The sequence below is a fragment of the Salvia splendens genome, chromosome 9 (genome assembly GCF_004379255.2).
Source record: "Salvia splendens isolate huo1 chromosome 9, SspV2, whole genome shotgun sequence".
NCBI lineage: Eukaryota > Viridiplantae > Streptophyta > Magnoliopsida > Lamiales > Lamiaceae > Salvia > Salvia splendens.
The window spans coordinates 17,503,208-17,529,397 of NC_056040.1; the positions used below are offsets into that span (position 1 = coordinate 17,503,208).

At 42.2% G+C, this 26,190-nt stretch overlaps 3 protein-coding genes across 4 annotated transcripts; all 3 read left to right on the plus strand.

Moving 5' to 3' along the window:
* Positions 1-1,914: 1,914 nt before the first annotated feature.
* Positions 1,915-5,280, plus strand: LOC121748867 (enoyl-[acyl-carrier-protein] reductase [NADH] 1, chloroplastic-like). 2 transcript variants are annotated; one of them, XM_042143420.1, is made up of 13 exons: positions 1,915-2,110; positions 2,848-3,130; positions 3,268-3,377; positions 3,467-3,522; positions 3,601-3,685; positions 3,769-3,816; positions 4,060-4,134; positions 4,222-4,333; positions 4,406-4,457; positions 4,540-4,591; positions 4,683-4,740; positions 4,835-4,933; positions 5,018-5,280. In XM_042143420.1, the coding sequence occupies exons 2-13, from the start codon at positions 2,854-2,856 to the stop codon at positions 5,173-5,175; spliced, it is 1,182 nt and encodes a 393-aa protein (XP_041999354.1). In that variant the 5' UTR covers positions 1,915-2,110; positions 2,848-2,853; the 3' UTR covers positions 5,176-5,280. The 2 variants fall into 2 exon arrangements, with proteins under 2 accessions (XP_041999354.1, XP_041999355.1); XM_042143421.1 differs by having other exon boundaries at positions 2,851-3,130.
* Positions 5,281-7,411: 2,131 nt separating this feature from the next.
* On the plus strand, positions 7,412-8,389 carry LOC121749239. Its single transcript, XM_042143827.1, has one exon. It carries the CDS (start codon positions 7,412-7,414, stop codon positions 8,387-8,389), a length of 978 nt encoding a protein of 325 aa, XP_041999761.1.
* A 14,039-nt stretch (positions 8,390-22,428) lies between these two features.
* Positions 22,429-25,955, plus strand: LOC121748510. The gene is made up of 3 exons (XM_042142911.1): positions 22,429-22,939; positions 23,072-23,774; positions 24,696-25,955. Exons 1-3 carry the CDS (start codon positions 22,581-22,583, stop codon positions 25,749-25,751), a joined length of 2,118 nt encoding a protein of 705 aa, XP_041998845.1. The 5' UTR covers positions 22,429-22,580; the 3' UTR covers positions 25,752-25,955.
* The last annotated feature ends 235 nt before the right edge of the window (positions 25,956-26,190 follow it).

The following is a 26,190-nucleotide window of genomic DNA, read 5'->3' on the forward strand; positions in this document are numbered from 1 at the left end:
AATTTCGGAATTGGATGGACAGTGCAATATTACTTCTGTAGTGGATGCTCGTAATATTCCAATATAATCTTATAGTATTAAATTGTGGGTTCAATTTAATTAGTAAAAAACTAATAGGGGGAGGCCATATCCAAATTCTTCCATAGATCCCTGACTATGCCCAATATGTGACTAACTACAAATAGGAGAATAAAGGAGACAGAAAATACACTTGTATTTTCTTCCAAATTTTTCATCCCCCTCCCTATTCACACTGATATCAGATTACAGTCCGGGAACCAGTCAGAAGATCCGTGGTTTAGTACTCAAGATCTTCACTTGGAGAAGACGCGAGCCATCTTCGATTCTTCAGTGAATCAACGAGGTAATTTGGCTAACTGCGCAGCAAGCGTGTTTTAGGGATTATTTGTGCTAAAACATGTTTAAATTCAAGTTATGAGCATGATACATGTGAAAATTACGCGAATAGAATTTTATGTGATCCTTTAGAACGCACGCTTCCGCTGCCTATCCCTTCAATCATCCAACATCCGAGCGACATGATCCACATGGAGGTGCTAGGTGGCGGCATTGGAAGCACTCAAAGTTGAAGTGAGTTGAAGTCAACAATTGGGCAACTCACAAGCACTTGCTAAAGTCAAGAAATAAATGAAGAAGGCCAAATCGAATAGGTCAAAACAATCCACAAGTACTCCATGCATCTGTGAAAAAATGTACTCCCTCCGTTCAGAGTCATTTTGGTACGTTTTATATATAGTAGGAAAATCATTTCACTTTTTATTAAATGTCAACACATTTCTCCTCACTTACTTTACTCTCTCTTACTTTATTTTCTTTTAATCTTTCTACCTTTTTCATCTCTTACTTTATTCTCCTCGACTTCCGCATAACGGATGGAGTATCATTTTGCTATTTCGGGATGATTGTGATTTAAGGTTTCATTTATTTTTTCTCACTTTAGATAAGTAGACAACACCATTGAACTAAATCATTACACACACATGATTATATTATAGAACCATTATACATAAAAGTAGGTCCACGTTCAATAACTCATTTCCCCATTTTTATTTATAAAGTCAAATAAATTCTTAAAATATGTGATGAGTCAAAATGAGATTATAAATGATGGACGGTGTAGTACTCCCTCCGTTCTATAGAAATAAGCTCAATTTCTTTTTTTCGTCAGTCCCATAGAAATAGTACATATCCATTTATGCTAACATGTTTTATTTTATCATTTATAGGTCATACCATCCACTATATTATTTGAAATTCTTTTTATTTCTTGTTTATAATTATGTATTGTATCATCCCCAAAATAATCTATTTCTATGAGACGGATAAAGTATTTTATGGAGTAGTAAAAGCACTAGTAGTGGTGACCTCTATCCGGAGCCCATTTCAGAGCCTATCTTCGTTTTCTCTTGCTACGTCAGCAGGTCCATCTCAGAGCCAATCTCTCTGCAATGAGAGCTCATCTCATTTCCACATCATCACTATTTTTATATATTTCACTTTTAATTGTTGGTGTAAATTAAAAGACAACGTAATATACGATAAAAAAACAAATTTTATTAAAAACAAAACATCCTACATTAACAAAATAAAAAAAATAAGATAAAGATAGATAAAATGTGAATTGATGGAGAGAAGTAAAATTGAAATTGAGATTGGAAATGGATGAATTTGAATTGATGGGAAATGAGGTATATATAGTGGATTAAAAATTGAATTAAATTAAAAAAGAAAAAGAAAAAAGGGATATCGGTTGGGCCGATCTATCGGCTACGGGGCGGAGTGAGAGATAGGCCTCCTCCCCATAATGGAGGCCTATGATAGCCGATGGCCCTTGCGATCAGCCTCCATTGCTAGTGTTCTAAGTATAAGTATACGATTATTATGAGCTAGGGTAGAATGGTAATTCACGAGGTCAAGAGGAATGAGGCAGCTCACTCACTCTCAGCGGCGGCACTGTCAAAGCTTCTCAACAGCCTCAACTAAACGTACATAGTTTTCATCGAACCCTCACGCTTAATTACCAACACATTTCACACCATCGCGCAGCGCAAGAAAGGTTTTTTCTCTCTCCCAGTGCATTTCAAGAGAGGTGAGTGAGAAAATGGGCTCGTAGAATGTGGCTTATGCTCTGTAAAATTGATCTGTTTTTTCGCCCTGTGAATCTGCATTTCTTGGACTTTGTTTGTTTTCTGTCTTCTTTTATCTCTCGTTTCTTTCATTGATTGTTAGTGTTAGGATTTTTGTGTTTTTTGCCTAATGTTAGAGGTTAACTAAGGAAGACAAGCTATTTGTTGATTTTAGTGCAAAATGTGTGCTGTGATTTGGCTGTTGAAACCGCGAATGTGTGAGTTTTTTTGTTTTTCTGATCGATGCAATAATCCATAGTTTAATTCGTGTAAGAAGTTTCAGTTGAAGGGCGAGGTTTTGTTTGTGGAAAGTAAGGACATTGATAGATTAATTTAATTTTGGGAAATTTTGAAGATTATATAATGCTACTATAAGATGTTGTTTTTGTATCCCAAATGAGCTATGGATGTATTTTTGATGAAATTTAATGAGATTAGAGAGCCTATTCTCAGTTTGGTTTTGATGTTGATATTGTTTGTGGAAAGGTAATTTTGTTTTTTCAAAAAAATAAAATGCTACTACAAGATGTTGTCTGAAATGAGCTATGAATGTATTGCTGATGAGATTTGATTACATTAGAAAGCTTACTCTCAGTTTGGTTTTGATGTCGACGTTGATGTTGATGTAATTTCTTTTGGGAAAATGTAATGCAAAGTTAAGCTGACTCTGTGAAAATCATTTGTGGCATCTCTAACTTAGAAGGACATGGCTGCGGCAGCAACTCGGATCACGCAACTTTTGGTTGCAAAGCCCTGCGTTTCTGCTTCCCACCAAACTTCTAGATTGAGCATACCATGTTATGGCAATGAAACCAAAGGCGCGTCTTGGACAAAGCTTAGGAGTTCATCGTTTTTACCTGCTACACACACCTTCTACCAAACCTGCCACAGCAATGCTTCAAATTCTAGAAGGCAAGCTGTAAAAGCAATGTCTGCTGGAGGTGATAAACAATCTTTGCCAGGATTGCCCATTGATCTGAGAGGTTGAACCTTTTCTTTGTTTTGCATCGACTGTTTTCTTTTTGGGGTCTCATATTAATGGATTCTCTTTGTATACATCTACGAATGATTCAAGCTAGCAAATTAGGTTAGTTGCTAACATATGTTGTATTGTTTGCAGGGAAGAGGGCGTTTATTGCTGGCATAGCTGATGATAACGGGTATGGATGGGCGATTGCAAAATCTCTTGCTGCTGCTGGTGCTGAAATTCTTGTCGGGACATGGGTTCCAGTAAGTATTTGAACTTAGTGTTTCAGCGTTGTTTTTACTCTCTGAAATTAAAGTTTAGTACTACTACTAATGATCACCGAATATTTTAGGCACTAAATATTTTTGAGACCAGCCTACGACGTGGAAAGTTTGATGAATCGCGCGTGTAAGAAATGATCTCTTATGTCCGTCAAGAAATTTCATTTGCTTTGTCTATTGACCCTTTCGGGATATTTTATTTTAGGCTGCCGGATGGTTCTCTGATGGAAATTGCTAAAGTCTACCCACTGGATGCTGTCTTTGACTCTCCTGAGGATGTTCCTGAAGACGTAAGAAGAATTTTATCCGTGATACTTTGAGTTAAACGTGTTGGAATTCTCCTATGTACTAATATAGTTTTACCATGGTTCAGATCAAAGCAAATAAGCGCTATGCTGGCTCTTCTAATTGGACCGTGAAGGTTTAGCTCCATTGCGTTATCTTCATCTTTGGTTTTACCATAAAGAATTACGTATCACTAATAATTATTTCTTTGGTGCTATTTGAACCTGTACTCTTTGTCCTGTCCAAGTGACCTTTTTGTCATGGTTCTTGATACTATTAACAAGAAGTTTGAGTTTTGTTTCATTTTACGAGTTGCTTAGATCACTAATGACGTTTCATAATAATTAGTTCACTTGATTAAATTGGAATTGTCTTGCAGGAAGTTGCCGAGTCAGTGAAAAAGGATTTCGGCTCCATTGATATTCTTGTGCATTCGCTTGCCAATGGCCCCGAGGTGATTATCTCTTAGCCCTCCTTTTTCCCGTCTTTTATTTTATTGTTCCTTTCTTGAAATTACTGTTTATCTTAATATGTCGTGTAGGTTACTAAGCCTCTTCTTGAAACATCAAGAAACGGCTATCTTGCGGCCATATCTGCATCAAGTTATTCCTTTGTTTCCCTTCTCAAACATTTTCTCCCCATCATAAATCCGGGTATGTTGCATCATTAGCCAATATTTCTTTGACTCGTTTCATTACTGTTACTGATTTGTATCCTGTTGGCAGGTGGCGCCACGATTTCTTTGACTTACATTGCATCTGAGAGGATAATACCAGGGTAAGAATAACCCTTGACTTCCGATTGTAATATGGTCCCTCAACGACTCGGATTGATGCATTACATTGTGCCTTTCTTGCAGATACGGCGGTGGCATGAGCTCTGCTAAGGCTGCTCTCGAGAGTGACACACAAGTTAGTTCTCCAAACTCTTAGTCCTGTCTTATTCGTTTCGACTTTCGACTTACAGCATCATGATGTCATGACAACCATTCACTTGGAGTAGGTACTTGCTTTTGAAGCTGGGAGAAAACACAACGTGAGAGTGAACACCATATCCGCAGGTATTGAATCAATCAACAGTTATCTGATTTTGTCGAAAGTGTGGCAATCTGCTGGTGTATTGTATAGTTACTCGTTGTCGTTGAGATGTTTCAGGCCCATTAGGAAGCCGGGCTGCAAAAGCCATCGGTTTTATTGACATGATGATCAACTACTCGTTAGAGAACGCGCCCTTGCAGAAGGAGCTTACTGCCGGTGAGTTACTTTCTTGTACCTAGAAACGAGACATGGCGTTAGCTGTTATTCGTCTAATTCTTGTGTTTGGTTTGAATTGAACAGATGAGGTCGGAAACACTGCTGCTTTTCTGTCGTCTCCTCTGGCATCGGCCATCACTGGAGCTGTTGTCTATGTTGACAATGGACTTAACGCAATGGGTGTTGGAGTTGACAGCCCCGTCTTCCGGGATCTTGATATTCCAAGAGCCCCACAGAATTGAAGAGAGTGAGAGAGACCTACATTCATTCAGCACTGTGACATTAAAAAGACATGATTTTTAGTTTTGATCTTCAAATAACTGTAGGGGACTTCAACTTTCTTGCCAGTTTGTGTGTTCAGAGAGTGTTAGAGAGAGAGACAAGATATGGGAACACAATAACATAATAGTACTAATAAAAATATTGAGAAATTCAAAATGTTAATGAAATTGGATGAAAGAAAAAATAAACGTCTCTGGTAAGAGCATCCACAATGATTTTCGCCTGGTCATAATCCAGCCACAAACTCCTTCTGCCACATCATCAGCACTAAAAATCCTCCTGTCACATTATCAGTACAAGTAAATAGTCCAGCAATAGTCTAGCCACATCACTCCTAATTATATAAAACAAATAATAATTGACAATCACACAAAATACGAAATTAAATTTACGACACAGATACGGGAAAAATCAATAATATTATTTAAATTAAAAAAGTACATTAAAAAAATACATTAATTTAAAAAAAGTACATTAAAATTAATACATTAATTTTAAAAAAAATTGCATTATTTAAAAAAAACCCGACCTCTCCCTCACTCCTCGTCTTCGTCGCCCCCGTCGCCGCCGGTACCCCCCGTGCAGCGGTGGCCTTCAAATCGTCACGCATGCTCACGAGCAATGCGTGAAGAAAGCTCTTCTCCTCGGGGTCCTCTGCCGCCTTCCAATCGGCTAAGATCTTGACCATCTGAGCACGCGTTTGTTGACGCGTGAAGAATTTGAGATCCTCTGTCGACTGGACCTCCTGGGACCCCCCGGAGCCCCCCCTCGCCTCCCGTTGCGCCCGCCTTTGACCAACCGGGCGAGTTCGGCGAGCCAACGATGGAGGGGACGGGAGCTCCTGAGCACCCTCGGGGAGGTCGTGGGAACCGCTGCTACTGCCGCTGTAATCACCTGTATAGTTCAGTCGTTGCTTCTTCGGTCAGCCAGCGTCGACACCTGCCCGGAACTTCTCGGAGTCGTTCAGCACCTTATAGCAGTTCCAGTAGGTGAACTCCTTATACAACCCGGGCTGGGGGAAGGCTTTCTCCGCTATCCTCCTGCAGTCATCCTCCGTTTGGCCACTGCTCTGCATGCGGAGGGCGTTGGCGTACAAGCCCGAAAATCGAGAGACCCCAGCCCTGATTTGGTCTCACGCCTTCCGGCACTCCTCCCCGGTGCGCGACCTCCCCTCCGGGCAAAATGCCTTGTAGGCTGCTGCTATTTTGGCCCACATGTTGACGATCCTCTGATTGTTCGAAGTGAGGGGATCATCACAAACACTCACCCACGCCTTGGGCAGCGCGACGTTCTCCGCATGCGTCCACTTCCTCCGTACCGAGCAGTCGTCCTCACCCGGCTGCGACGACTCGCCGACCCTCTTGCCCTTCCCCTTGCCCTTCTTCTTTGGGGGGCCCCGACCCCGCCCTACTCCCCCCGTTTGAACGGGAGTTTCCGGAACACCGAGAAGATCAAACCCCAACTCCTCTAAGGAGAAAGTCTCATATTGCGTGAACTACGCCTCCGTTGGGGTCGACGTGTGCGAAGAAGCAGTCGAAAAATCAAAATTGGGGCGATAGACGTTGTCCCCCCCGGCGTTCCCTTCGTCGCCGGTACCCCCCCCCGGGCATCCCCTGCATCGCCGGTACCCCCTCCCCCCGGCATACTCCCCCTTCTTCCATCCCAGGCATCATCTGCTGCCACGGGTACATGTTGTAGTACCCGGACATCGGACCCCATACACCTCCCACGGGTATCGGGGGAGTTTGAGACCCGCTCGTCATTGGAGTACCTTCGTTGTTGTTCTCCATTTCACGTTGTTGATCTTGTACAGAAATTAAGATAGAGAGAGTACTCGTTAAAAAATGACTGCTATATGATACTCCTCAACTATATGATTCTTAACCTTGAAATTCAAACAATAAGCGGCATACTAATATAAATCGAATGGATCCAAAACATTTTGAATTTGGAATTGGCTCAATCAAAAAAAATTCAAAATTTTATAAGTACGAATAATCACACTCATTAAGGCTCCCGAAATTCCAACCTCACCCCCAAACATCTTCAAACAAATGCCATAAATCTCAAGGGCAAAAGAGTCATTCCCGTTATAAATACGCCAAAATTTGCAGGCTAAACAAATTAGCCCACGTTTCTCTTCACCTTCCCAACTCTCAATAAAACCAGAGAGGAGAGAGAGAGAGAGAGTTCAGTATGAAGGCATCAATAAAATTTAGGGAGGAGCGGACGCCACTGCTGCGAGCTAAAATCCCCGTAAACATTCTCAATTACCCCTTTCAATCGGGTGTTGTCGCCGGAGAATCCAAAGAATTCTCGCTAACCCTCAGCACCTATTTCGAATCCGGCCCTTCCCTTAAATTCGCCTACCGCCCAAACGATTCAGAGACCCCCTTCAGCTTCATCTTCAAGACCGGAATCGGCCATTACGGCTCACCGATCCGGAGCCCCCTCACCATGAGCGCCGAGTTCAACGTCATCGGCTGCGAAAACCCTAGCTTCTTCATCCGATTCAAGCCCGATTTAGGCGATTTCTCGGTAAAGAAACTCATCTCCTCCGCCATCGTCAGAAAATTGGGGGGAAAGCCGGCACTCGAAGAGGGGAATATCGTCAAAAAGTTCGCCGGACTCTTCCCGGCCGTCGAATCGAGGGCGGGGTGGATGGTGAACGGAATAGTCAGAGGCACGGACCTGACCGCCACGACGGCGCTCCCGCTGCGAGATTGCGCGTTGGTTAATTTCCGGTGGGGGCTTAGGGTTCCGAAAAGCGGCGCGGCGGCGGGTGATTACGAGACGGCGGCGGGGCGGCGGCGGCGGCAGACTGATCGGACGTCGGGTGGTTATAGGCTGCCGCAGCTGGCGATGGACAAAATTGGGATCGAACACGTGGCGAAAGCGGATTCGAAGGCGGAGAAAGCGGATGAGTTCGGCCAGCTGGCAGGGGCGTGTTTGGAGGTGAAGAAACAGCTAGAGGTGATTCAAGCGGAGAATGGGTCATTGAATAAGGCGTTGACCGATTTGAGATCGGATTTGGCCGCCGGGAAAATGGAAATCGAGCCCGAAAACAACCGGAATTCGAAGATCTCGGGTGGCGGGGCTGATGGGAGAGGCGATAAGAGGTCGCCGGAGGGGAAGGGTTTGGGTGAAGGCAATGAAGGATTGAAGGTTGCATAATCTTGTGATATGTGGTTTTTGGTTTGATTATGGTTGTTCATTGTATTTTCACTTTTATTGATAAAATCATAAAAGTATGTTAGTTTTTTTAAGGTGTTTTTGTGTGGTGGTGTGTGATTGTGTAAATTTCTATGCTTTGAGAATGATTTTGGTTCGATTTTCATGCATCTTATTGTAAATGGTGTTGGAGTTTTCTTCCCATTCAAAAATTTTTGATGTGAGTCACTCTTAGTGATCTCTTCTACAAAGTATACAGAGGTGGTGTTTAATTTACTATTTTGCAAGATATAATTTAGAATTAAATTGTGATATTATTTGGTAGGATAAGATTGATTATGACTAATTATCACATGACTAAATATTTAAGATTAAGTTTGAATCTCATTAATCAAAATATAATATAAATTTAATCGTGAGATATAATCTTGCAAACTAACTAAAGTACCGAACATCCAAATAGAATACTAGTATTAGATTAATCATATCAATTCCACAAATAAAATGTTTACACATAAGAATTAACAATCAGTCCACCCAACCAAATAGTATAGTACTCTTAAGTAGTCTTTCCTAAATATTACTTCAACCATATATGAATATACAGTACTTTTTTGTGCGGCCTGTAAACTTTTTTGAAGAAATGAGGGCATCATTAACCCATCCTCATTTCAGGCCCCAAGTCCCCTCCACGTCATCATTCCCCTACAGTTACGGCCCAGGCCCCAACTGCTCTAACCCCGCAGGCCTCAACCCGGACCGCAACTAATAAATGACACTATTCACAACTTCAATATATTTTACTTGTAAATGCAATACGTTGAACAATTCAAACCGGAAAAATAAATTGTTCATTCGAAAAAAGAAATTACAACTCCTAGAAAAACTACTTCTTCATTTGGGCGCGAAGGTAGGCGATCATCTCACGGTGCAACTCGAGATCGAACTCCGACATAGTCGAGGTATCCCTCGATGTCAACTCCGTCAGCTGGCTCATCCGCCAGGTAATACTCATCTCCGACAAAGAGTCGGACATCTTATCCAGAGACTGATTGATCGGCGGTGGCGCCATAGCGGAGTTGCTCGCAGTTGCCTTCCCTTTTGCTTTCCTCTTTGCCGCCTTTGTTCCCATCGGGCGGCTGTGAACGCTAGGAGATGAGACGAAGACGTCGTCGTCCGCACATTGAGGTCGATCATCGGAACTCCTTCGCTCGAAGAGTAGTTTCCGGAGGCGGAAACTTTGGTTCTCTTCGCCGCCCCAGTTGTCGTCGGCTCAGAACCACTGGTGTACTTCGGGCTCTTCTCGACGAGCTTCCAAACGTCGAAGTACTTGAAGGGCTTCTTCCCGTCAGCGAAGAACGCCTCCTTCGCCTTCTCGACGAGGTCCGCCTCGCTGTGCCTGCTCGGCCACATCCGGACTACGTTGGCCCACTTTCCATTCCACTTGCTCATATCCGCCTGGACCCGACCCCAATCCTTGCGCAGCTTCACGTAGCTACGCTCGAACGACCCTTTGGGACGCCCAACGTTATACTTCTCAGCAATCCGCTCCCAGAATACCTTGCCGGACTGCTGGTTGCCGATGATAGGATCCTCGGCGACGTCGACGTAGTTCCTCGCAAGCTACATTGTCTCTTGCGGACTGTACTTCTTCGGCCCATCCTCCTCGCCGACCTTGCCCTTGCCCCGCCCTTGAGTGGGCTCCATCTCACTGATCTCGAACTCTTCGGTGTTGACCGGCGATGTTACGTCAACGTTGCTACCGACTCCCAGACTAGGCGTCGGCTGTGATGCTGGCGATGCCGGTATGTACCTATTGTTCGAGTTGACGAACTCGTCCATCTGACGTTCATCGCTGTTGAATCAATCCATTGACACCGAAACAAAGGGTATAATAGAGGATTGAAATGGATAATGTACGTAAGAATGGTGCACAATAGTCCCGTATTTATAGACACAAAATCGAAAAAAAATTTGAAGACTTGCGGCCCCTGCCCGAAGAGCATGTAACGCTGGGCCGGGACTCGCGATTTGCGGCCCGTGCCCGATTAACGCCGGCCAGGCCGGGCCGCGGGACCGTCACCGAGCCGCAAATGCGGCCCCGGGACCGGCCTGGGCCGGAACTTCACACCCTCCATCGCTTGTGACGGGCCGGGCCTCGCAATTTGCGGCCCGACCATGCGCGTTAACGATGCTCTGAGAGTTGAAATTTTTTAAGGAAATGTAATTTCTACTTCTAATACTTCATTGGTAAAAAAAATCCCAACTTTTTCATATTTGACGGTTCATCACTGATTCATAATTAGCCATATGTTAAAAATAAAGAGTTATTCCCACTTCATTAATATTCACTTTATATTTTTTTTTCTCTTACTTTATCCATTTTTATCTATTTTTCTTTCATATTTAACCTACTTTATTTATTTCTCTTTCATACTTAATCATTTCTATATTATCTACAAATGAAACTATTTAATAGAAGGAGGAATATTAGTTTGATAATGAAATGAGTTTTGAAAAAATGAGAATTGAAATTTTTTGTTGAGATATTACCTTTTTATACAGAAATATGAGCGTTGCGAGTAAATAGAAATGTCATACCTACTTTTACTTTTTTTGTTGAGAAAGCGCGGATATACCCGATTACAATGAAGTCTAATAAATGTAAGAAACACATAATCTATCATGAAGCAGCTAAGGATTAATTCCAACCGGGGGCTCTATAAGACAAGAACTCCCCTTTGAAATGTGTAGGTAAAGTGTGATAGAAAATCTGCTGTAACTTTACCTTCTCTATGCACGTGTTGAACCAGAATTAAAATCAGATAACATATGAAGTAGTATTGGAAAAAATGGAAAATAACGGTTTATTTTGAGTGATTATGTCTTCAATAATATCTTGTTATAGTGTAGAATTTAACTAGTAAGATCAATATCGCTCTATCTATTTAAGTAATTTAATGTGTATGATTTTGGACGTGTCTGTTCGGTGCGATTGAGTGTGGATATACATGAGTTCTTACTTTAGAAAAATAAAAATAATTAAATAAGGGATACCATTCTGCATAGTACATAGTTTAAAATTTATTTTGTTATATTTCATTTATAATAGCTCCAAATAAAAAAAAAGGTATCTAAAAAGTGACTTATGAGTAAACTAAGTGGTGACCTTTTAAATTTATAATCATAAAACCTAAATTTCTCAATATGCGCAGCAATGAACCATGTTAAATTGGAGCAAGGGAATATTAGTAAATTAAGGAATTCCTCATTTTATTGGATTTTCGAAGCTAGATTGGTCCATTTGATTTAAAAATTAAGAAAACGCTACTTCATTAAATGTTTTGCCCACTTATGGTTTCTATGTAGGCATGTAACGCATGTTACATATATAATGAGATGCAACGTTCATTGCACATTTGCACTAAATCTAAACAAAATAAAAGTTTCATGCATATGCAATTTCTAAGTTTCAATGCATTTCTTTTGATGGTAATTGTTTTATCCCCCAATTCCACTTTTTGTGGTAATCAGTATTTTAAAAATAGGACCGGACCGACCGGTTCGGCCGTGAACAAGTGGCTTCTCCGGCCGGTTTGGCATCTAAAACCGTCAGACAATTGGGCCGTTTTGAACAGGTAAAACCAGGCGGTTCGGCCGGAAACAGCTAATCGGTTCGACCGGTTCCAGATTTATAAACTGAAAAAAAGATTACTTTCACACTTTCAATCCAGCTGCCACGCTCTCCTTCTCCGGTGCCTCCACGATCCCAGCCCCTCCTACTCCGGCGCCGGTAGAATTGCCACTAGAAGTAACTTTCAAGAGAACTATGGCTTAAGAAAAGAGGCGGAAGTGATGTTATGCGATATTGAAGAGAAGAAAGTGAGAGTGTTGAATGTGAAGTCTTCGAAATTGTGAAGCAAATATGAGAAGTAATAGATGTGATGTAATTGGACCAATTATCTAAATTAATTTAAACAAATAAATGACTTCCCTTCCCCATACGTGAGACAGACTCTTCATCTAACCTAATTAGCAGTGGGGCACCCTAAGAGCATCCACAATGGTGCCTAGCGCACGGCCTAGCCGAGCTCCAGCGCTAGGCGGTGCGCTCGGTGAACCACTTGTAGGAAAACACGTGTGAAAATGTCAAAAGGCTAGGCCTTTGGCCTTTCATATGGTGTAACCTCCAAATGTTTATGAGGTGCCCTAATTGCAAGACCTTTCACTTGTTTTTCCTAGCCTATAAATAGGCTTGTTTTGAGAGATGGAAGATACACCACAACATACACTTTCTCTTCTCTCTAGCTCAAGCATTCTAGTTCGCATCTTAGGAGCATTGCATTGCTCGGTTCTCGCCTCCAATTCAAGTTCGCCGGAGCCTACGAGTTTGAGGTGCTTCAACTCGATAGGAGGAAAGTCGTTTCATCTTTGGGGACATTACGCCAATCCGTGAGCACTAGCCGGGGCATATTTCGTCTTGCGGAGAGAGGGTCACCTCGACTCGACTTGAAGAAGAATATAGTTTGCATCTTGTTTCTTTTATTGTATTTACTTTGTTTTACTTACCTTCCAGTTTTTGGTTCTTTTGTAATAGCAAGAGTTTGCCCGTCTAAAAGGCTTCAATATTTCCAACAATCGCAAGACGAAATAGTGTACTCTTCTAAGACAGGATTATACCAATTGAAGTTGGAGGAAACATGAGCTCCAAAGCTGGAATGAAGAAACGAACAGTACCAATGTTCATGAGCTACGAAATGGTTAATTCCTTGAGATTTATTCTCTTGAGAATTGTGTTTATCGTTTGTCATTTGACAAGCAAGACCAATTTAGACTTGGTAGTAGTAATTGGGATGCATGGGTTGTTGAATATACCAATGCACATATGGTTCAATATAATTGTGTACTTATTGGTGGAGACAATATTGTGCAAATTATTTGAACGTGTTGTTATAAACAACAAAGATCACGAGGTGATCGCAGTGGTCTCCGGCGTGGACCATGGTAATAATCCAAATGAATGGTTTGTTAATACGGGTGCCACATGTCATGTGTGCTCCGAGAGAAGCGTTTTTTCTACCTACAAATCTGTTGGAGGTAGAAAAGTACGTGTGGGAAACCAAGCCTCTTCTAATGTGGTTGGTGTGTGTTCCTAAAATTAGGATCTGGAAAAGTTCTTACCCTTAAGGATGTACTGCATGTCCCAGACATCCGAAATAATTTGGTGTCAGACTAACTTCTAGTAAATCATGGATTTTCACTAGAATTTGAGTGTGAAAAGGTTTTATTGACCAAGTATGGAAAGTTCATAGGTGAAGGCCACCTAGTGAATGGACTTTTTGAGCTGAATGTTACGGTCATTCACCGTGGAAAAGGAATAGGCAATAAGGAAGATGACACATTCTCTTATTTGTTTGAGAGCTCTGATTTATGGCATAATAGATTGGGACATGTAAATCTAAATGCTATAAAAAGACTAGTAAATCTTAATTTACTAGAAGTAGATAAGTTTAACTCACAAGAAAGATGTGAAGTGTGTGTTGAAGCCAAAATGGCTAAACTGCCATTCCATTCGGTAGAGCGAAGCACAAAACCTCTTGAATTGATCCATACAGACGTATGTGATTTAAAATTTGTGCAAACAAGAGGTGGTAAAAAATACTTCATCACATTTATAGATGATTGCACAAGGTATTGTTACATTTACTTATTAAGAAGTAAAGATGAGGCAATTGAAGCGTTTAAAGACTTCAAAAATGAAGCCGAAAATCAACTTAATTGTCGAATTAAGTGTGTTCGAAGTGATAGAGGTGGTGAGTATGTAGCGCCGTTTGCAGAATTATGCCATGCAAGTGGTATAATTCACCAAACCACAGCTCCATATTCTCCTCAATCAAATGGTGTTGTTGAACGCAAAAATCGAACACTAAAAGAGATGATGAATGCTTTGTTGATTAATTCAGGATTACCCCAGAACATGTGGGGGGAGGCTGTGTTAACAGCGAATCATATCCTGAACAAAATTCCTCTAAAAAATAGGGATGTGACTCCTTATGAGTTGTGGAAAGGCAATAAACCTTCGTATTCATACCTCAAAGTGTGGGGGTGCTTAGCGAAGGTAGAAGTGCCTCCTCCGAAACAAGTTGCAATAGGCCATAAAACAGTCGATTGCATCTTTATCGGCCATGCACTTAATAGTAGTGCCTATCGTTTCCTAGTCCATAGATCAGCTGTGCCTGGCGTGGCTGAAGGAACAACAATTGAGTCAAGGAATGCTATATTCTTTGAGAATGTTTACCCTTGCAAGAGGCAAGAGGATCGTTCTAGTGAAAGAATGATGGATGAATCCACTAGTTCTAATCCTCCAAAAAGGACGAGGTCAAGTCCTGAGGATGTTGAACCAAGACGTGGTAAAAGAGTTAAAGTTGCTAAAACATTTGGTCCCGACTTCATAACTTTTATGTTGGATGACGAACCAAAGTCATTGGCGGAAGCTCTGTCTGGCCCAGACGCGGCGTGGTGGCAAGAAGCTATCAACAGTGAAATTGAATCCATCATGAGAAATAACACTTGGATGTGAGTAGACTTGCCTGAATGTTGTAAGCCTTTAGGGTGCAAGTGGATTCTGAAAAGGAAATATAAGCCCGATGGTACTATAGATAAGTACAAAGCTCGCCTGGTTGTACAAGGCTTTAAGCAGAAAGAAGGGGTATGACTTTTTTTTATACCTATTCACCTGTTACGAGAATCACTTCCATTCGGGTGCTTCTAGCGATTGCTGCTTTGCACAATCTTGAGATTCACCAAATGGATGTGAAAACTGCGTTTCTGAATGGTGATCTGGAAGAAGAAATATATATGGAACAACCCGAAGGTTGTTGTGCATGGGCAAGAGCGTAAAGTATGCAAACTGGTAAAGTCATTATATGGGTTGAAGCAAGCACCATTACAATGGCATTTAAAATTTGACAACGTGATGTTGGCAAATGGATTCACTATCAATGAGTGTGATAAGTGTGTTTACATTAAGAACACAGATAACGGGTTTGTTATTGTGTGTCTGTGTGTTGATGATATGTTGATAATGGGCAGCAATAGTGTCATTATTAACGAGACAAAAAACATGTTGAAAAGAAATTTCGATATGAAAGATATGGGTCTAGCTGATGTGATTCTCGGAATCAAAATATTGAGGACTAATGAGGGAATTGCCTTAACGCAATCTCATTATGTTGAGAAAATGCTTAAGAAATTCAACTCGTTTGATTGTAAGCCAGCAAAGACTCCTTTGGAGCTCAATGTCCATCTAAGCAAGAATATGGGTGATTCCGTTGCTCAAGAAGAGTATGCAAAGGTCATAGGAAGTTTTATGTTTATCACAAACTGTACTCGACCAAATCTTGCTTGTCCTGTAAACAAGTTGAGCCGATTTAAGAGCAACCCAAGTAAGGAACATTGGAAAGCTCTGTGTAGAGTTTTGAGATACTTGAAGTATACTCTTAACTTTGGGTTGCATTACACAAGATATCCCCAAGTACTTGAAGGGTACTGTGACGCAAATTGGATCTCTGATTCAAAAGACTCATTTCGACAAGTGGGTATGTGTTCACTGTGGGGGGTTGTGCTGTCTCGTGGAAATCAACAAAACAGACGTGTATTGCTCGTTCCACCATGGAATCTGAGTTTATCGCTTTGGATAAAGCAGGGGAAGAAGCCGAGTGGCTCAGAAATTTCCTAGAATGTATTCCATGTTGGAAGAAGCCAGTGCCCGCAGTATTGATACACTGTGATAGCAAAACAACTATAGGTAGAGCACAAAGTGGCTTTTATAATGGTAAGTCTCGACATATTCTTCGGCGACATAATACCGTAAGGCAGTTGATCACAAGTGGTGTTATCACAGTTGACTATGTAAGATCAGTGGATAACTTAGCGGATCCATTAGCAAAAGGTTTAAACAGTGATCAAATGCATAAATTGCTAAAAGGAATGGGACTGAAAACCACATCTTAAAAGATGAGTATAGCGGTAACCCAACCATACGATTGGAGATCCCATGGGATTGGTTCAATGGGAAAACGAAGCTATACAAATCTAGTTGTAACACTCAGAAGATTTTAATCTTCTCTCATTCTTTAGAAAGCATTGAGTGTTGTAACCTGCACGTGGTAAGAGGTTAAGTCTTTTGACTTTTAATGATTCTTGAAATCTCAAGGAGATGCAGTATGGCAGGATACTCATGAAAGAATCACCTATGTAAGTGAGAAGTGGGGCCGCTTCGTGTGTGTGAGTCACTTATGAATTCCAAAGAGGTGTTCCACGGCCGAAACGGACACAAACGTGACGGGTAATGCTAGGTTCATTGAAATTAGTGGGAGTGATGAACCTCGTAAAGTGGACTTTAATGAAGTTCAAGAAAAGGTTGTTCATCCACCTTTTGTTGCACCTAAGATTGTTGTTCCTATTGAACAACATGAAGTGCATAACCCACCTATTGAGATTGAAGATGAACCAGTCATAATTCAAGAACGGAATGATGAACCAATAGAACCTTTAAGACGATCAGTAAGGGAACGACGATCGGCCATATCGGATGACTATGTGGTATATTCCGTTGAAAGTGAATGTGACTTGAGCATTGATAAAGATCCTATCTCATTCCAACAAGCCATGGAAAGTGACAATTCTGAAAATTGGTTAAATGCAACAAAGGATGAGATGAAATCCATGAGAGATAACAATGTTTGGGACTTAGTAGAATTGCCTACGGGTTTTAAAGCCATTGGTTGTAAATGGATCTTTAAAACAAAACGTGATTCGAAAGGTAACATTGAAAGGTACAAGGCTCGCCTTGTTGCCAAAGGATTCACTCAAAAGGATGGCATTGACTACAAAGAAACCTTCTCTCCAGTTTCAAAGAAGGATTCTTTAAGAGTTGTATTGGCTTTGGTGGCTCATTATGACTTGGAGCTTCACCAAATGGATGTAAAGACGACCTTTCTTAATGGAGTACTAGAAGAAGAGGTATACATGAAACAACCCGAAGGATTCATGATAGAAGGGCAAGAAGGCTTAGTATGTAAGTTGAGAAAGTCAATATATGGACTCAAACAAGCTTCCAGACAATGGTATATAAAGTTTAATGATATCATTGTTTCATATGGCTTTGTAGAGATCATCGTTGATAGATGTATCTATATTAAAATCAGTGGGAGCAAGTTTATCATATTAGTCCTATATGTTGATGATATTTTGCTAGCCGCAAATGACATGGGTTTACTACATGATGTAAAGAAGTATCTCTCTTTAAACTTTGAAATGAAGGATATGAGTGAGGCATCTTATGTGATCGGAATAGAGATATTCCGGGATAGATCACAAGGATTGTTAAGTCTGTCTCAGAAAGGCTATATCAATAAAGTTTTAGAGAGATATAGAATGGATAAATGCTCCGCAGGAATTGCTCCAATTCAGAAGGGAGACAAGTTTAGCTTAATGCAATGTCCGAAAAATGAATTGGAGCGTAAGGAAATGGAAAAGATTCCCTATGCATCAGTGGTTGGGAGTTTGAACTATGTTCAAACATGTACACGACCAGATATCACCTTCGCGGTTGGTATGTTGGGTCGTTATCAAAGTAATCCCGGTATGGACCACTGGAAGGCTGCAAAGAAGGTTCTCAGGTACTTGCAAGGCACCAAAGAACACATGCTTACCTATAGGAGATCCGATCATCTAGAGGTGGTTGGATATTCAGATTCAGATTATGCCGGATGCGTTGATACAAGAAAATCGACGTTTGGATACTTGTTCCTTTTAGCCGATGGAGCAATATCATGGAAAAGTGGAAAGCAGTCTGTCATTGCTACTTCTACTATGGAGGCAGAGTTTGTGGCATGCTTTGAAGCCACAGTTCACGGATTGTGGCTGCGGAACTTTGTTTCGGGACTTGGAATTGTCGACACCATAGCCAAGCCGCTGAAAATTTATTGTGATAATTCCGCAGCTGTCTTCTTCTCAAAGAACGATAAGTACTCGAAGGGTGCTAAGCACATGGAGTTGAAATACTTATCGGTTAAAGAAGAAGTGCAGAAACAAAGGGTGTATTTTGAGCACATAAGAACGAATATGATGGTAGCGGATCCGTTAACTAAAGGACTACCACCCAGTATGTTTATTGGCCATGTAGAGCGTATGGGTATTATAGACAAAGCCTTGCTATTTTAGTTGTGGACTCATGTATTGTGTAAACACTCTTGTGAATTCAATAAAAGTTGTGTTTCTGCTTGTTTATATGTTATCATTAAAGTTGTATACAGTATGGTTGTTTAGATAGCATATGTTGTATTGAGAATTAAAGTACATCTCAATGAAAGGTTATTCATATAAAGTTAGAATTGATTTGTGATACATGGAAGGAATCATGTCGACTAAATGAGTGTGTGACCGCCATGATCCAATTGAATCTAACTTTATAGGTATTTAAAGGATATATGAACTTGGTTGTAAAGTGCGCATAAAGGTTATTAAACCATTGAGAGCTACAAAGGTCAAGTGGGAGAATGTAGGAATATTTATTCTTATATGTGACCTATGTAAAGATTGGTTTAATATTAAAGATCAAGTTCAAATGTGTCAATGGGATTCTAATATTAAAGACGACACCGTGATGGATCGGTTTCGATTAAAGAATTAGAATCGGGTGTATTGATAACCCTCCTTTCTTACCTTGTTATTGATATATATTTGTGTATATATATATATATAAAGCCTAATATATATGTATGTATATTGGAGATTGTATGCATAAATGATGGTTTATATATGTATACATGTGGCACCGATAATTAAAAGAAATGGAAAAGGTGTCAGTTGTTAATGATAAAGAAGTTATCACTTCTATTTTATCTAATTAGCAACGGTTGTAATATTCAATGTACATATATATAAATTTGGGTGTAATGCATTTATAACCGTAATGATAAGGAAGTTGATTTCTTATATAAGAGGAAATGCAATTCTCTTTATAGCAATCAACGTATCTTTGGTTAAATGAAACGATATGATTCTTCATTCACGTCGTTTGAACGTGTATAAATATGTGCGATGGTTTCAGCATTAAGAATCAATCAAATTCGTGTTATACACACAGAAAAGTCACAATATATATATATACACATTATATACAAAGTTTTGATTCTTTGTCCATTAAAAGAGTCATTGAAGGTCTGAGGTCAAGGAGAGGATAAACATCAATAGCAGCTTAAGGGGAAACATCAAATAGTGGATCCAACCCTACATCAAATTAATAAGCATGGATGGAGGTTGGTGATTTTATCCCCTCTTTATAGTGTGTTAATATGGTTGAACTAATTCAAATCTAGAATGTGATTTCAGTATAGAGATCAGTAAAGAATGGCTAACAAGGAAAACCGCATGTAAAGGAAAATAAGTTTGTGCATACTAGTATAATGATAAATTCCTATATACTTAAAAGAAAAAAAGTTCGTATATAGGAATTCAATGTCTCAATCATAAATTAGATCTCTATTATCATAAATATTTACTACGAAATCCATTTATAATACATTTAATTTCAAAATGATATTCACGGTAACTATTCCTGAAAGAATAAACACTACATGATCCTACAAACAATTCCAATAATAAAAAGAAACAGTCAAAACACATTAGTTCACAACCAAAACATTAGAATTATCGACATACACAAAATCGAACATGGAAAGAGGCCCAATTAAGTATCCACTATAACACAGCTGCGGCGATAGCCCCGGCGGGGGCGAGGACGAGGCGGCTTATAGTGGGTGGGACGTCCGCCTCGGGGTAGACGAAAAAAAGGGGGCGGACGGGCGGTCTGCGATAATTGTGCGAGGAAGCGCCGGTGGCGATTCGCCGGGCCTATAGGCGCGTCGGTCGCCCCTTCAATTATTTTATTTATTTATTTTTTTTTCGAAAATTACCCTATAAATACCACCCCTCCACCACCCATTTTACACACTTTTCACACACTCTCCATTCATTCCCTATCTACACTTTCACTCTCTAAAAAATGCACGGTGGAGACGACGAATCACCCGACTCGCACGAATCAGGATATGACGGCAATCCTTCCCAGCCGTCGGGATATGGAGGCTCTCCGTCTCAGCCGTGGAGTTGGAGTCAATCTCCCCCGTCGTGGGCATCGAGTCCAACACCTCCTCTATCTCAGCCGTGGAGGTCTTCTCCCACGCCCCAACCTTTTTCAGGGGAATCTGAGTCGCTCGGCGTTTGGAGATTACAGACCCAACCTCGACGCGCTTAACCAGCCGCGACCGGAGACCCCCTTCCAATCCAGTCAATCTCCTTTCACCGAAGTAGATCAAGACGCACTGGATACCATGATGGGTCTGCTCAGTTTCGGCATACTGGATACGCCGGCAGTACGCATGGAAACGCCCGTTCCGACGAGAGTCGGCGGGTCCGTAGGGGCGAGTGGAAGCAGTGGCGGTGGTGGCGGGGGAAGAGGCAGTCGCGGTGGCAGTGCAGGTGGCTCGGGCAGCGGCAGATGCGGCTCGGGCAGCGAGGCAGCGGCACCGGATGCCGATCACAAACGGGGTGTCCACTACTCTAAAGCATAGTCCATTGCTGTGGCGAGGGCGTGGGATGCCGTCGCATCGGACCCCATAGTGGGCACCGATCAGACCGAGGGGAGCTTTTGGAAGCGCATCCTGTTGGCATACAACGAGTTCAAACCTCGAGGCGCCGTACCGCGTGACGCAGAATAGCTCCGCAAAAAGTGGTCTAGGATTCTGCCGGTCACCAAGCGGTTCGCGGGCATATACCAGAACAACCTGCTCCATGCTGAGAGTGGCCGAAGCGAAGCCGGCGTGAAGGCACTGTCCATGGGCCAATACAACACGGAGGTCTGGCCGAAGTTCACAATGTGGGAGGAGTATCAAGTTCTCGAGCACTGTCCGAAATTCAAGGTCATCTGTGCGCAAGAGCAGCACGGAGCTCCTGGGCCGAAACGTACTAGACAAAACATTGCTGGGGACTACAACAGCGGCAGCGGCTCGCAATCATTCGACCTGAACGACGAGAAAGCGGAAGAGCCCTCCGCTACACACTCTAGGCGCGCACGCCCTCCGGGACAACATGCCTCTATCCGACGCGATAGAGAAGCTGGAATTTCCTCCCGCCGAACGTCGGCCGCGTCTGGATCGCGCACCACGCAGCCCGCTCCTATACCGCCGCAAAGGGTCCCGATTGCCAGCGCGGTCTTGAGGGATAACCTATATGTGCAGCTGATGCAACAAATGCATGAAGTCTGCAGCAAATACGAGGCCGCAACCGACCCGTTCATCAAGGATTTATACTCCGACCTCATACGTCGGATCCAGCGCCGTACACGCTTGACTGATGAGGGTCCTGGGGCAGCGGTGGCCGGCGGTAACGAAAGAGACGGAGAAGAAGAGGATGAATCGGACTCCGCCACCGATTAGATGGTGGCAGCGTTTTTATTTGTATTTTGTTTTAAACGTTCGTTATATACTTTTACTTTTGCCAATACAACGAATATTCGGTCTCAATTACCTCGTTTTATAATTATTTAAATTTCGATGATTTTAAAACTAAAGGAAAAAATTAAAATGAAAATTGGTTATAAAATTTCAGGGGCTATTGGAAGTGTCCACTATAGTGGCAGAAACAAAATTTTTAGGCGCGGACAAAATAACTGGGGCTGTGGACAAAAAAGAGGGCGGGACTATTGGGGGCGTCCGCCTTATAGTAGATACTCTAATAAACCCTAAACGTGGCTAATTATTAAAAAAATGAAATCCAATTATCTCCCAAAAGAAAAAGAAAATAAAAATTTAAATAAATGCATTGAGCCGAAAGAGGCAACGCCGCTACAACCACGAGCCAAGAAGAAGCCAACGATGACAAAAACTATAAATTGGACGCATAAATAAATATTTAGGAAATGAAACATTTTGGTGTGTGTGTGTGTGTGTTTTTTCTCTTTAAAATAACAACCCTAGACCTTTGGTATCACCTGTATAAATATAAATCTATAACACCATCCTTTGATGAAATTTTATTTAAAATTTTATAGAATAAATTCATAAATCTACGGCAAACTAAATTCAAACCGTACGCACCGCACCGTACCCTACCACACCCACCTTCTCTCATGACCAAACCGGACGGCCTCGCGCCGGAAACGACAAACGACGACGTTTCCCCCGCCGCCTGGGGGACTTGGGAGGAGCTCCTCCTTGCCTTCGCCGTCAACCGCCACGGCACCGCCGCCTGGGATTCCATTGCTTCCGAACTTCAGAAGAGGACATCAGACCCTAACCTATGCCTCACGGCGCATAACTGCAGGTCAAGGTATCTCGACCTAAAGCGGCGTTTTGTCGTCAGAAATGGCGATTTGGAGGGGGAGGAGAAATCGAACGTCGGGGAGTCCGCGCCGTTGCTGGAGGAGCTCAGGAAATTGCGCGTCGCGGAGCTCCGGCGAGAAGTGCAACGTTACGATCTCAACATCGAGTACTCCTTTACGGTTTTCGTATACACGATTGAATGAATTGTTGAGAGATCTGAACGTCGCGGATTTGTAATTTTTTCTGTTTGAATGAGGCGAGGCGATTTCGTGTTCCCTGATCTGGTGTGTTTGTGCAGGTCGCTGGAGTTGAAGATGAAGAGGATGGAAGAAGAGAGGGAAAAAGGCGTCCGGAGAGAGGGGAGCGAGGCGGATCTAGAGAATAACGCCAAGGAGAGGAGAGATTGCGAACCGGTGGCGGCGCCGGCTGCCGGAGGAGAACCGGCGGTTATTGGAGAGTTGGAGAAGGATCGGTTGTCGGTGAACGAATCGAACTCGACAGATCCGGGAGCGGAGAAGTTGAGAGCCGGCGAGAATGCTTGTGAACCGGCCGGAACCGGAGGAGATGAGGTGAGAAACGATCGAACCGGACAGACCAGCGGCGAACCGTCTGAGATGAAACCAGAACCGGATCACAAATCGGTGCGGGAGGATTCGTGCAACGGGAGTTCGAACAGTATAGACGAGCCAGACCGGAAGGCGAAAGCCGAACCGGTGGTCAGGTCGACCGAGCTGGCCGAGTCGGAGGCCGAGTCCGACGGCGGAGGCGCGGGGGCGATGAAGGAGAACTCGGATGTGCAGAGCTCCGCAAGCAGATCGAGAAAGGAGGAGGGAAGTGATAAGGTGCGGCGCGGGAGCATGAGTGGCGATGAGCGTGAACACGAGGATCAATCTCGTGCCGTGAAAGAATTGTCCGCCGAATCGCAGCCGTTGGTTGACTTTCTACAAGCTATTCGCTCGCCGAAGATCGGCTCCATCTTCGAACGGCGGCTTCGGAGCCAGGTGATTAATAATTTTCACATTAATTTTAATTTTCTTTTTCCGATTTATTGCTCTCTTAATTTTTGTCGACGATTTTAAGGAGTCGAATTTTATTTATTAAATTCCAACTTTTTGGTAATTTCCTTTTACTTAAAGAGATTACTAGAATATAAGTATACTAAAATTTTCAATCATATGCATTTGAATTTATTCAAATATGAACAAATGAATCAAAATATTTTTATTTGAATCGAATTAGATCCTCGGTTTTCTGTTATCTGCTTATTTTAAGGCGTATTTAGAAACTTTTTTTTTAATCAACCAGTAAATTCTCCAATTGTCATTTATTATTATTCTTATTATTATTACTATTATTAATTATTTTATTTGAGTTGGCCAATCCCACAATTTTTGTTTTCTTATCATAAAACAAATCAATAATGGCAAAAAAGGAAACCCACTCACATCCCCCTAAAATAAAGTAAGGTTGGTTTTTTTTCCCAAACATTTTATTATTTGACTATTATTTTCATAAGTGGAACGATGACCTTATTTTAGAAATTTTTGATTTTCTTAAAATATTTTAAGGTTTAAAAATAATATCCGTCTGGTTGTGTTTTGCTGTCGGACAGCTTATTAACGTGATAAATACTGTCTGCCTAATTTGGTTATCTTGACAAATACATTAATTAAAGGTTTAATCATATTTTGTTCCTAATTTCTTTAAAGACACTTCTTTTTACAAAAAAGTTGATTTATATCCCATGTTTGACTGATTAATTGAGGAGTGATTTTTGGTGCATCGCGCAATGGGCTACCGTTACTTGTAGCATATTCGCACAAGAATATGTCTACTATACTCATCATTTGATAGATACATCTAACCCACATATAAATCAATTTTATTTTGCAAGTAATGGTAAATGTGCTTCGTTTTTGCAGGAGACGCCAAAGTATCAGAAGCTGATCCATCAGCATATGGATCTCGAAACAATCGAGACCAGATTGAACGAAGGCTTCTACACAAGGTCCCGCACCAAGTTCTACCGCGATCTCTTGTTGCTCGTCAACAACGCCCTCGTCTTCTTCACCAAGAACTCCTCCGAGGCGACTGCTGCCCTTGAGATCCGTCGCCTCGTCTCCAAGGAGTTCTCTCACAAACACGCCAAGTCCGACTCTTCATCTGGAAAGCAGGCCTCTTTGCAGTCTTTGTCCATGCCCAAGAAAGATGATGCCGAGGCTTCCCCTTCGCCCTCGTTGATGTTGAAGCAGAGACTATCCGGCTCCTTGATCGTTTGTCGAAAACGCAGCTCCATTACCAAGGCCACGGCCACGGCCACAGCCTCATCTTCGGGGACGGACAAGAAGAAAGAGCTGGTTCAGTCGCCGGCTGAGGACAAGGACGTCAAACAGCAGCGTTCTGGTGATGCCGAGGAGCCTAAAATCACCAAGAAACGAACACGGGATCGGTTTCCTGCTGCGTCATCGGCTAACTCGAAGAAAAACGGCAAGAGTCAAGCCAACGCCAATGTCAGAAAGACCTCCCCGGCCGAAACAGTGAAGCAGGGGAAAGGAGGAGGCTCGTCTTCCTCGCAAGCGGAGGCCAAGGGCGACGGCAAGAAGACCCAGTCGGCGTTGGACTCCAAGAAACGGGGCGCGGCTGGCTTCTTGAGTAGGATGAAGCAAGGCTCGCCGTCGTCAAACAATGGCGTGTTGCTTGATGCGTTGAAGAACACGCCGTTGACTAGCGAGAGCGCCACCGGGAAGAAGAGCGAGACTGCGAAGAGAGGCGAAAAGGAGCCGGCGGCCACTAGGAGGGGCGCGGAGACGAGGCAGACGAAGGAGAAGAGCAGCCCGGGAAAGAGGAACGTGGGACGGCCGCCTAAGAGGGCAGCGGCTGCAGCACCTCCGGCTGCCGGGAAACGCGGTAGGGATAGAGGTGACCCGGAACCGGCGGCGGCTTCGAAACAGCCCAAGAAAAGGGCGAGGAAGTTGTAGGTAAGGGATAGGGCACATTTGTACGTAGCGGTAAGGATTCTTGGTTCTTTGTTTTTATAGATTTCCCGCTGTTTCACTTTTGCAGCAAGTGTGTTTGTATTTTGTCTAATGGAAAGCTAGGCCAAAGTTAGAGGTGGTTTCAGTGACTTCTATTTAAGGCAAACGTGATAGACTATAGTTCAAATGCTTAATTTACTTGACAAATTCAACGAGTAAATTTTTGGAGTTTACATATACCAAAGTAGGGGTGGGGTATTCATCGAATGTCGAATACAAAAGTGAATTTGCTTATAATTAGGTCAAGTATCGAAATCTATTTATTGAACTGTTCCAATGTTTATCCTAATAATAGGATATCGGCTAGTATATTTACAAGAAGGGACTCTAAATATAATCAATATTTTCGTTGTTTCATTAGGTATTTATCTTTAGAATTGTT

Bases quoted from the DNA above. Each gene is read 5' to 3' on its own strand.
- LOC121748867 (XM_042143420.1), top strand. From the start codon at position 2,854: ATGGCTGCGGCAGCAACTCGGATCACGCAACTTTTGGTTGCAAAGCCC. The intron at 4,334-4,405 runs GTATGTTGCATC...TCCTGTTGGCAG, and splicing joins TCTCCCCATCATAAATCCGG to GTGGCGCCACGATTTCTTTG. The intron at 4,458-4,539 runs GTAAGAATAACC...CCTTTCTTGCAG, and splicing joins TCTGAGAGGATAATACCAGG to ATACGGCGGTGGCATGAGCT.
- LOC121749239 (XM_042143827.1), top strand. From the start codon at position 7,412: ATGAAGGCATCAATAAAATTTAGGGAGGAGCGGACGCCACTGCTGCGA.
- LOC121748510 (XM_042142911.1), top strand. From the start codon at position 22,581: ATGACCAAACCGGACGGCCTCGCGCCGGAAACGACAAACGACGACGTT. The intron at 22,940-23,071 runs GTACTCCTTTAC...GTGTTTGTGCAG, and splicing joins CGTTACGATCTCAACATCGA to GTCGCTGGAGTTGAAGATGA. The intron at 23,775-24,695 runs GTGATTAATAAT...TCGTTTTTGCAG, and splicing joins AACGGCGGCTTCGGAGCCAG to GAGACGCCAAAGTATCAGAA.